Source organism: Fukomys damarensis, unplaced genomic scaffold (assembly GCF_012274545.1).
Source record: "Fukomys damarensis isolate Sample0158 unplaced genomic scaffold, DMR_v1.0_HiC HiC_scaffold_11, whole genome shotgun sequence".
Lineage (NCBI taxonomy): Eukaryota > Metazoa > Chordata > Mammalia > Rodentia > Bathyergidae > Fukomys > Fukomys damarensis.
The window spans coordinates 819,987-832,477 of record NW_022900923.1 but is presented as its reverse complement, the minus strand read 5'-3'; the positions used below and the strand labels follow the sequence as shown (position 1 = coordinate 832,477).

At 39.7% G+C, this 12,491-nt stretch overlaps 1 protein-coding gene across 5 annotated transcripts in view; it reads right to left on the bottom strand.

The window, feature by feature from the left end:
* The window catches only part of Nvl (nuclear VCP like), a 62,082-nt gene that overhangs the window by 24,111 nt on the left and 25,480 nt on the right, over positions 1-12,491 (bottom strand). For all 5 annotated transcript variants that reach the window (XM_010642448.3, XM_010642450.2, XM_010642449.3 and 2 more), the window contains 4 exons: positions 10,178-10,412; positions 6,535-6,753; positions 6,086-6,190; positions 424-486 (listed from right to left, as the gene is read on the bottom strand). In XM_010642448.3, coding sequence (XP_010640750.1) covers positions 424-486; positions 6,086-6,190; positions 6,535-6,753; positions 10,178-10,412 — 622 coding nt within the window. The remainder of the gene's footprint in view (positions 1-423; positions 487-6,085; positions 6,191-6,534; positions 6,754-10,177; positions 10,413-12,491) is intronic.

Below are 12,491 nucleotides of genomic sequence, written 5' to 3'. Positions count from 1 at the left end.
TTTTTTTTTTTTTTTTTTGGAGACAGGGTCTCACTATGTAGTTGGGACTACCTGGAACTCACTATGTAGCCCCGGCTGTCTCGAACTCACAGCAACCCTCCTGCCTCAGCCTCCTGAGTGCTGTGATTATAGGAGTGCACACCATGCCTGGCTCGGGGGTTAGACAGTCTAGAGTGTGCCCTAACACTCAAACAACCACTTTTGGTCTCCTCTCCAGCTCTTACTTCCCTTTCCTGAATTATCAACATCCTCAGGGGTTGCCAGTGGCCCCCAACATACTAGCTCTAGTAGAACATGTTCAATGACTCCATGAATTCTACGTACTACTTGCCTGATACTGACTCCCAGCACTCTTCAGGGTTCCAGACTGAAAGATCATTATTTTTCCTAATTAAAATAATGGATAATGCCACAACAACTTACCATATTTAGTAATTCTGGGCCCTTGACAGATATAAAATTTAGTCCAGACTCATTTGCCACAGCCTACCAAGAGGAAACAAAGACGCACATAAGAAAAATATATAACAAAGTAATAAGACTTTTAAATCTTTTCCTCCCTTTTATATAGTTGCTTCTTTCTTTTTAGAAGGAAGAGACAAAGGAGAAATAAAAAGTCAAAGAAAGTTAGCTCACAACTTTCTAAGAACTGCTAAGACAGGTATCAAATCAAATGAGAATTACAAAATATTTATGTATTTTGTTTACAAAAGCATGCTTTACAGCATTGTAAATGTGTTTTAACTCTAGTCTGGAATTCCAATGAGATCCCAAAATCTGTACTAAAGAAATGTTCTGTGCAATGAATGTAGTCTTTCTAATCTACAAACCAAAAAAAAAAAAAGAAAAAAAATCAGTATCATTTTACCAAGTGTCAATACTGAGAAACACGTAAGTATAGAGGAGTTTAACAACTGTATCGTGTATGTAAAGATGAAACCTAAATAAAACTTGAGAATTTAAAAATAACCAGAGCAGGAGCTGGGGATGCAGCTCACTGGTGTAGCATTTGCCCGGCATATGTGAACCCTGGTTTGATTCCCAGCACCACAAAAAATAAATAACAAAAATAATAAACTACACCAGGGGACAGAGTCCTTTCTGTTCTAGAACCTGTTAGCTCCAGCACAGTATCTCCTATGCCACTCATGTGGATGGCACAGGTATTTAAACCCATAATTTGCTGACAGGACTCCCAGCTCTTATTCTTGCGACTTTCTCTGGCCCAATACCCATTTGTGTCACCTCAGTGGGTACTTGTGGTTTCTGGACCAGCCTCTCCTTTGCCTGGTCCTGTTGCCCCACTGTCTGTCAGTTTGTTAACACTAATGCTCACATTCATGTGGGTCTGGTATCTGTTTATTTCTCCTCTTTTCCACCACTTCCATCCTCACTTCAACCTTCTTTTGGCTGGACAAGAAAAAAGCCCTTAAAGGCTTTTCCTTTCTGCTTTCCTCCAATCCATTCTCTACATACCAACCAGAGTACATCTTGAAAAATGCAAAGTAGATCCCTTTATCAACACATGTCCTTTCTATCTTCAGGTGCCACGTGACACCACATCTTCTATGGCTCACAACACCTTGGACTGACAATTCCTCCTTAGTCCAACACCTGCTCCTTTTCTGGTTCTCAAACTCCCTCAGCCCTTTCCATTTCAGGGCTACTATTGCTTTTTGTTTTTTTCTTGCTACACAGATTAATGGGTCTTTTCTTGGCAGATCTACAAATGCATATACAGACTGATCATATTCATGTCCCTAGCTTCCTACCCTCTCGGCTTTCCAGTGTCCCATGGGGTGGGGTGGGGGGTGGGGAGTGTCCAGTGTGTATAAAACACAACCTTAGGGCTTTCCTCAGTGCTTTTCCCTTCACCTTCTCTCCCTGCTTCTTCATGGGACTAGGTGGTCCGTCAAGACAAATGGAAAGAAATCACCATCCTGTGAACATCAATGTCAAAGAAGCCACTTCCAATTGCCCGATCAAAACACTAACCTCAAAACTCAGCCAAATCTGCAATTTTTTCATTTTATTTGCTACTGCTCTCTTCCAAACAGAAAGTTTCATCAGTGATGAACCTTGTTCATTATTTTATCCCTAAATCTTAAATATCTTGGCAAATGTAGGTATAATAAATGCTTGATGTGCCAATGAATTGAACACACGCTCTGCCCTGTAAAAGCTACTCCATGGAGGTGGGCAGAGGTGTACATCTGTAATCTCACCACTGAGGGAGGCTGAGTAAGGAGGATCAAAAGTCTGAAGATAGGGCTGGGGATTAGGTTCAGTGGTTCCACTGCCTGCCTTGCAAGCACAAGGGCGGGAGTTCGATTCCCAGTACCAAAGAAAGTTTGAGGCTAGCTGGGCAACTTAGTGGGATTCAGGGTCCAAAAAAAATTTTTTTTTAAGGCCTGGGGATGGCAGTTGTAGTGTCCCTGGGCTTAATGCCTGGCACAACAACCCCACTCCCCCAATAAAAAACAAGACACAACACAAAAATCACAAAACTGCTCCATAGGTGAATTATCCATATCTCATTCTTTCACCTTTCTGTTGCCTTCCTACCTCCAGCTCAACATTGTACATAAAGGAGAGAGAAGATTCACAGAGTAACTCATCCACATCAGGCTTTTAACACCTGCCAGGTAACATGCTAGGTTACCAAGATTTAACCTACTGAAACCCCAAACAGTTCCTGAAATGGGTGGAGACCTTTTTTTGGGGGGTGGCATCTTTGCTATATAGTTCAGGCTGGTCTTAAACTCACTACATAGCCCAGGCTGGCCTCTTGTTGCTGGAATTAGAGGTGTGTGTTACAACACCCAGCTTTTATTCTGTCTTCTAAATAAAACACAAGGAACAAAGTCTAATTTTCCTTCCTGTCATCAATCCATGGATATTATGATGACCCCTCACTCGCGGTCAGGACTCTGCTTCTGTATATGCATTTCCAGGTAATCCAGTGTTTCTTTTTTCTTTGCTGTTTCTCTCTTATCAGTCTTGAATTTCACCATACTGACTCCAGCAATCACAAGTATTAGAAGTATTATTTTATCAGAAGTATTATTTTATGTTTTATTGTTATGACTAAACAAAACAAAGAAGACTGGCAAAAATCCAAATTTTATTTTTATTGGTACCGGGGACCGAACTTGGGTCCCTATGCTTGCTTGCAAGTTAGGCGGCAGAACCACTGAGCTAAATCCCCGGCCCTATCCAAATTTTATATTCAACTCTAGATCTCTAGGTCCTTACATTTATGTGGTCCCATGATTTTTTTTGTTTGTTTGTTTTTTGAGACAGCGTCTCACTATGTAGTGAAAAGACTGACCTGGAACTCACTATGTAGCCCAGGCTCGTCTCAAATTCACAGGGATCCTCCTGCTTCAGCCTCCCGAGTACTGGGATTTCAGGCATGCGCCACCATGCCCAGCTTTTGGTCCCATGATTTTAAAATAGGTAACAATCTGCCTCTGCCATTCAAAGAGATTTTCAGTTATTTTTGGGTTCTCAGGCATGCACTCATGAATCTCTGTTCTGTGAGAATCTGATATAAGTTGAGAACGTTATTTCCCAGAAACAATCCATACACACAAAATACATTGTCTATGCTCAGAGATCCAGTGAAGCTGAAGGATCCATCACAGAGTCCTAGGCAAAGGTCACTGCTCCCAAAAGTCAGATACCAAACATTTTAATTAAACAGAATGGAACTGTACTGTATACCTAAAAAGTACCAATAAACTCAATTAAAAAAATAATTAAACAGAATGGTGTGGAACTGTCAGCAATTTACCCGGGGGACATGTTGGACCTATGATATTTATATAAGGATCTCACATTCTCCAACCTATATTCTTTGTTGCTGTTAAAGGGAAAACAAATTTATTCACAATTTGGCCAAATCAGGAGGGCAGCTATTTCACTTTCCTCAAACACACAGAAGCAGTTCAGTCTAGGAAGAACAGAACAAAAGCCAGGGCACATGCACATGGAGATTCAGCCAGGCTATGGAGCCCACCAGTGTGTCCAGGAAGATGTTCAGAGTGCAGTGTTGCTGAGCCCTTCTTGGGGAGGGCTGCCAGTGCCAGTTTTGCTCCTAGCCTGAGGAAGTTAGAGAAACAGCTTAGCTTTAAATTCTGTCAACTTCTCTGTTGTTTAGTCCTACCTTCAACCTCAAGAGGCCTGGTTGTTTATTGTTAAGACTGTTGCAGAGTTGCCATCAAAGGTATCTGGGTATTGTGGAGCAGTGCTGGGGCTCTCTCCTTTCTGCTGTGATCAAGACTTATGATACACAGGTGTAAATGACTAAAAAAGCAAACATGACAGACAAGGGCACCACTTGCTAACCTCACTCACCACATTTCTAAAACTGTTGTGAGCATGGTGGAGCCGTAATCCCAGAACTTGGGAGGATAAAGCAGGAGGACTGCCACAATTTTGAGGCCAGCCTGGGCTAATAGTGAGTTCAAGGCCTGCAGTACACAGTGAGACCCTGTCTCAAAAAAAGTGCCTGTTGTTAAACAATGAAGATCTTTCAAATACTGCATTGCTCCCTGCTCTCTCTGTCCCCAACTCCCTGACAGCATCATCCTGTCAAAAGTGCTGAAAGTTTAAGGCAATGAAATTCAGTAACCTAAGAAAAAGTAAGGCTTATATATGGGACACATTTACTGAGGAATTACAAATTATCTAGCTGTTGTGGTAAAGATATTAAATCCTTACTTGTAATCTTTAAAAAAAAAAAAAAAAGACTGAGAAGCTTACCTGCATTATAATAAAATAAAGAAAATGCAATGTGCCAAAAAATGACTAATAAAGTTAGAGGCAAAACTGAATTGAAAAACATTTACAAATATAACAGATATTAATGATTAAAAACGAGAAACAGCCGGGTGCAGTGGTGCACGCCTGTAATCCCAGCACTCGGGAGGCTGAGGCAGGAGGATCACTTTGAGTTTGAGACCAGCATGGGATACATAGTGAGACCCTGTCTCAAAAAGCCAAAAAACAAAACAAAACAAAACAAAAAACAAAAACAAAAAACCTGATGTAAGAAAAGTATGTTTAAGACCTGTACTTATAAAAATGTGTATAAATGTAAAAATAAAAAAAGTGTATAAATGTATTATCTTAACCTGGGTGTGGTGGCATATGCCTATAACCCCAGTGTTGTGTAGGCTGAGGAAAGAGTGTCACCATGAGTTAGAAGCCACACTGGGCTACATGAGTTCAACGCCAGCCTGAACTGCATGATGAAAACCCATCTCAAATAAATAAACAAGCAAATACATTATCTTGCATGTAGTCTTCTATTTTTTCCTATTGGGGACTAAGTCTAGGGCCTTCAAAACGAGCTACATCCCCAGACCTTTTATTTTTTGTTCTGAGACAGGGTCTGTTCTCACAAGTGACTAAATTGTCTGGGCAGTGTGCAAATTTATAAGCGCCTGCCTCTGCTTTCTACAGTGCTGGGATTGTGAGTGTGGAGCACCATGCTTGGCTATACACACATACAGAAAATATCTGGAAGGAGTGACAATAAACGAAAACAGTGCCTGGTCGTAGGTAGAAGTGGGAAGATTTATAAACAATGCCTTTTCCTTTGGGGCCAGGGGATTTAGCTCAGTGACACTGTGCCTGCCTTGCAAGCTCCAAGGTCCTGAGTTTGATCCCTGGTACCCCCGAAAAAAGTAAGAAAAATAACCAAGTTATAATAATTGTACCAAAGCTGGAATCAAGATCAGTGACAAACTACACCACCATGTAATACTTACTAAAAAGGTAGAATGACATACAGAAACAATAATTACTATGATAAAATTGATGGACTTTTCAATTACTTTTGCCATTTAAAAAGTGGGGATTTTCTTGAAAATTGTTATGCAAAACATGTGTCTCAGTGTAAAAGGTAAAGATAAATTCTTATTATTGTTTCAGATTAAGAAATAAAAGACCACCAGGGATTTAGCTCAGTAGTGCTGCGCCTGCCTTGCAAGTGCAAGGTCCTGAGTTTGATCCCTGGTACCAGACAAGAAAAAAGAAAAAAACAAATAAAATACACATAATTGAATACATACTGTACCTTTGCCAGTAGAGTTTTCCCACAGCCAGGAGGACCAGCAAGGAGGACTCCAGCTGGAGTCACCAGGCCAAGAGCCTTGAACTGGTCTGGGATGCGTACTGGTGCCTGGAAAGAACAAGAAATACAACCCTGATCCAGTAGATATGTCTGTATTACACTGTATGCACATGCTTACCTCCAGACAGTCTCCACACTGATGGCACTGACAAGCATGTTTCCCAGCAAAGTCTCAACTAACCCCACTCTACTTCCCTCTGTCCTTCTCTATAAAGGAGGGCCTGGGTACAAGGTGATCCCTACCCCGTACCCTGAGTCACTGGAAAAGGGAGGAAAAAGAGTACACACAGTCAAGTCATTTCGGACTTGGAACTGGTAAGCACACATATAACCTCATCTCTGGTCCTTAGGCCATCACATATGACAATGACAGAAGCAGCCAATACACCTACCAGTATTGCCATGGTGAGCTCTTCTCTAATATCTTCCAGAGCACCAATATCTGCCCAAGTCACATTAGGAACAGTGACAAAACCTTCCCTCTTGGCAGAAGGTTGGACTGAGGCAAGAGCAACAATGAAGTCATTCAATTCAATGCACAGGCCTTGCAACTGCTCCTCTGAGAGGGGATCTTGGTCTCTTAGCAACCCCAGCAGCCTTTGCAATTCATCCTTAAAGGAAACAATTGAGGGAGAAAATCTTTTTAAACTACAAGGTTTGTTTAAAAGTTACATTTTTTTTTTTTTGGTACCAGGGATTGAACTTGGGACCTTGTGCTTGCAAGGCAGTTGGGGGAACCACTGAGCTAAATTCTCAGCCTGGTTATGTTTTTTTTTTTTTTTTTTTTGCGACAGGGTCTCACTATGTAGTTGAGACTTATCTGCAACTTGAACTCACAGCGATCCTCCTGCCTCAGCCTCCTGAGTGCTGGGATTACAGGTGTGTGCCACCACACCCATCTGTTACATGTATTTTTAGAACTTGTTACTCCTTATTCCTTAAATTAGAGTGGACTGCTAAGTATTTTAGTGATTTTCCTTCTTTGACACAAAACTCAAATTTTATTCTAAATGGGTCACATGCCAGGTCAAGTAAAGGTATATCAGTTCCATACCTCCAAATATATATAATTTCTCTATACTCTTACTAGGGCTAGATGTAGTGAACCCAAGAAATTGGCAAATATTCATTCTATTAACCATGACATTCCATTTCATTTATAAATATTAATGAAGCAGCTGAATACTGATGACATCCAGTAGCTCTGATGACAATATAATTTCATTATATGATTTCCTGATGGTTTATCAAGTAGAATAGGCAATTTTCCTAGTATTATAAGTCTTGAACTTCGGGGTAGATTTTTCTCTTTGTGAAGATCATGAAAAGAAGGGATAAAATAAGTAAACTCAAGCAATGGTCACCTTCCATAGCTGCCATAGTGTCAACCTCAGCACAGGTGTACAGTATGTCCACAGCAGGTCACGGGTAAGCTTCCATCACAACATTTTTATGTGTTCTGAGTGCTACCACTGTACATTACGAAGTTCAGCAGGTATTAACGGGTAGTAGAACTACCTCAGAAATAACAATGGGATGATCCTGCTTTAACAAAGGAATGCTAACAGAAAGTAGAAGGAGGGATCGAAAACTTGAATATTTACGGTTTTAAAAACTTGTTACAGTAAAAGACTATAGAACTCAAGAATGATGGGTTCAAAAGAAGGGAGAGTATTCTGAGGGTGATTAAGGGTGATGTGTGTTTTACTGTAAAAAAACTTGTATATTTAAACATTCACTGTATTTTTAATCACAACTCGATCAACAATTTACAGCAATTTCTATGAAATAAAAGCACGATAGGCTGTCCCCCATTGACCTTATTCACCAGGTCTGGCACAGTGTTACTTCTGTCTCTCCCCTAAAGTCAAAGTGATCAGGAAAGGTAAATCTTTCCATTCACTGAAGCAGCCAGGATACTGCAGAGACGTGAAAGTGAATCTAGAACTGCTTCAGAAAATGGCAAGCACTATGAAGCAAGGAGTTTTATTTAGAGGGGGATTAATAGCAATGTGACTTTTATTTGTTTAGTTGAGACAGGGTCTCGCTATGTAGCTCATGCTGGCCTTTAACTCACTATGTAGTCCAGGCTGGCCTCCACCTGGCAATCCTGCCTCAGCCTCCCAAGTGCTGGGATTAGAGCCATGCACCACCACGTTCAGCAATGTAATAAATTTACTGTAATAAATTTTCTAAATATGTGGGGGCAGGTATGGGGGACTGAGCTCTGCATTGAGCTAGATTCCTAGCCTCTTTAAAAAATAATTTTTTTGAGACAAATTCTTAGTAAATTGACCAGACTGGGGTCAAATTTGTGATCCTGCCTCAGCCTCTCAGAGTACAGGTATTACAGGCATGTACCACCATACCATACTGCAGTTCATTTTATTTATTCATTTCCTTTTTTAGTTTTTTGAAACAGGATCTCACTATGTAGACCAGGCAGACCTTGAACTTATGGCAATCCTCCTGCCTCAGCCTCACAAGTGCTAGGATTACAGGCGTGCACTACCACGTCCAGCTTTAAAAACATAACCTTTGGGCCACAGATTTAGCTCAGTGGTTCTGCCACCTGCCTCGCAAGCATAAGGACCCAAGCTCAATCCTGGGTACAAAAAACCAAATCAAAACAAATCATTCATTAGTATTTGTAAATACACCTTTGAGTCTGGGAATATGTTTCATGATTACTTTATTTATATTTATAATAATAGAGGGCAATATTCTGTCTTTTATTCAGTAATAATGAAGCTGTGTTCATGATCACCCTAAGTGACTTTTAATACGTACTTATTTTTATTTATTTTTTTTGTACTGGGGGTCAAATTCAGGTCCTGGAGCTTTTGAGGCAGGTATGGTGCCACTGAGCTAAGTCCCCAGCCCCGTACTTATTTTTGTATTCAAGCACAGTGCTTCATTATTCTTGTCTGTATTTTTTTTTTTTTTTTTTTTTTTTTTTTTTTTTTTTTTTTTGGTACCAGGGATTGAACTCCGGACCTTATGCTTGGGAGGCAAGTGGCGGAACCACTGAGCTAAATCCCTGGCCCAGTGCTTCATTATTCTGAATAATGATCAGAATTGCTTTTTCGTCTCAAAGTTTATTTTGACCATGGGGAAGTGATGCTCTACTTCCTGCAGTTGCCCTCTGTCCTAAATCTGGAATACGACTAAAATAGATTTTACAGTGAGCACAGACTAAATCTCCTTTTCAGAATAAAACTTTTGCTTTATAACAAGAAAATAATTCAATTAAAAATCTTTTTAAAAATCCTCATTTATATGTAATATAAAAGGAATGCATTTATTATTACTGTTATTAACAGAAATAACATTGGATTCAAATAAGGAAAAACCAAAAGATTTGAAAACAGAAGACCTGGCTTTAAGCACCTTCTCTGTAGAGTCCATGTAACCCCGGGAAAGTCACGATCTTATAAAGTGTCTTGGATAATTAAAAAAGGAGAAATAGTATCTCCTTCACAACATTAGCCAATCAAATTATACAGTAGCTGGAAGCCTCTTGCGCAAATTGTATCAAAATTTTATGACCTGTGGACTGGCAAAGGGCCCACTGTTCTCCACAGTGGATTACAGATTGGGAAAAGGAAATAGCTACATCAGCACACTCTCCTAGTTATTTAATCAAAAGTTTAACAGAATGGGCTGGGGATGTAGCTTAGTGGTTATGCTGCCTGCCTTGAAAGTGCAAGGTCCCAAGTTCAATCCCCAGTACCAAAAAAAAAAAAAAAAAATTTACCAGAAAACTTACTTTAAGTACCAATGCCATAACAGGAGGTGGCAAACTGTGCTGTAAAGGACTAAATTTCACTAGTGACACTTAAACTGAAGACAACATAAAGAATATTCAAGAGCCAGGCTTTTACTTTACTGGGGCTGCACCTGCATCCTAAGAGAAAGGAAAAAGAAAGAAAAGAAAAGAAAGAAAAGAAAGGAAGAAAGGAAGGAAGGAAGGAAAAGGAAGGAAGGAAGGAAGGAAGGAAGGAAGGAAGGAAGGGAGGGAACATTCAAAAGCACCTGTCTTTCCAAAGTGGGCTCTGTTTCCAGCCTTTCCCCCTGGCTGCCTTCACCCTCAGGGCTTCCTCTCTGCCGCTCTTGCAGCGCCATCAAGGCCCTGTTCACTGCACACACAGCTGCCTCTCGGCAAAGCGCCATCAGATCAGCACCAACAAAGCCTGGTGTAAGATGTGCCATGTGACAAAAATTGAATGTTTCAGGAAGTCTGAGTTTTCGGCATAAAGTTTGAAGTATTCTGTGGAAAAGACAAAGAAAACATTTCAAATTCCTAAGCTAACAGTAGAAGCAAGGCACCAAGTATATTTATTTGAAGTTCTTTACATGTATTAAACTGTTGGTGGTATAACAACTATAAGATCAAATAATTCATTTATCACTCAACAACTGCTAAATTAAATTACATGTCTGACCTCATTCCAGAAAGGATAATGGCAGATATACTTTGTTAGGAACTATGTTAAGTCTTGTGAGCAACAGAAAGGCAGATTTAAAAAAAAAAATTAAGATTTTCACTAACTATTGCAGAGGAGATAAGATAAATGAATTGTGGGAGTACTTTTAAAGTAAATTAAGGGGCCAGGGATTTAGTTCAGTGGTTTGGTGGCCTGCCTTGCAAGCACAAGGAGCCGAGTTCAATCCCTGGTACCAAAAAAAAATAAAGTAAATTAAATAAGCCGGGCGTGGTGGTGCACGCCTTTAATCCCAGCACTCGGGAGGCTGAGGCAGGAGAATCTCTGTGAGTTCAAGACCAGCCTAGGCTACATAGTGAGCTCCAGGTCAGTCTCAACTACATAGGGAGACCCTGTCTCAAAAAACAAAACACACACACACACACACACACACACACAAAAGTAAATTAAATGGACATCCCCCAAAAGTAAAAGGCTCCATCCACATTTCAACTATTAATTCTATTCATACCCAAATGCTATCTTGGTACACACCAAACTTCTCAAGTCTGAACAGTTTTCACTATGACTTTCTATGAATAGGATTTGATTGTACTGTTTTAAACATGAATCATCACACAAAGTTAACCTTATATAGATACTATTACATAATATAAGCAAGATAATTTGTGATCAACACAACATTCCTGGTTTAGCGTGTAAGACTACTAATTCAAATTATGTAGTCTGAACTCTTCTTGCCTCCAAATGCTCAGCTCCACCTAGGGTTAAGGATTTGATTCACAGTGCATTTCATATAGAACTTATAAATTTAAAATTAATTGGAACAGGTTGATGGTGTCAAGATTTTAGCTCAGTAGTTAACAACTATTCCTGTCATAGATTTACAGCCACACAGTGCTATCCAAAGATCCTTTTCTGAAAAACTGGAACTGATCCAACATAATCTACAGAAAGTGCTACCTGGACCAGTTAGCTGGTTATCAGACTTCTTCACAATGCCACTCAGTCTTCAAAAAAGCAGGTACGCTGCAAATGTCTGGGCAGTCTCACAATATGAATGAACATATTCACATTGCAAGGATTGCGTCTCAGGAAGCCATCAGTAACTGTGAACAATGATCCTAACAGCTCTCAATTACCAAGAGTGACTACACACCACGTCCTGCTGTTTGACTGTCCAGTTTACTTCTCAAGACAGGTCAAAAGAAACACACATACACACATGCAGAAAAAAACTTTCACAGGAAGTAAAGAGAATTCAGAAAACAAAAAGTAGTAAGATATTAAAATTACAAACATGGAAAAAAAGACAGGTAGAGAATGAATATAGTAAGTCCAGAATCTTAATTCCGACTGAACAAATGGAGAAAACAATATGGAGAAAATTACGACTACTACTAAAACAGTTCCAGAAACAAAACTCAAGGGCTCCTATGTTACATTGTTCCATAGACCACCCAGGACAATTAAAAAAAAAAACAAAAAGTTCACGCCTATTACATCTTAAAATATTAGGGTTGGGCTAGAGTGCAACCCAGTGGCAGAGAACTTCTATCACACATGAGGCTCATTCCTAGGACTGCAGAAATAACCAAATGATAATAATAAAATATTACAGTTTTAAAACTGAGAAACTTTAAGGAAGGAAGTCATATCACTGGTTAGTATGACACTAGGCTCCTCAATACTGATAATGAAAAAATGAAATGCTGTCAGTGATTGAGGGAAATCATTCGTAGCAGGTTTTCTGGGCAGAGTCCTACCTTAAGCAACTATAAGAAAGGAAAAACAAAAGTACACAAAAGGTCCCACATTTTATCTCTACAAATCACATCACATTACTATAGAATGTGCTCTGGCAAAAGAACAGGGAGAAAAAGAAAAAAAAAAAAAAAAAAAAA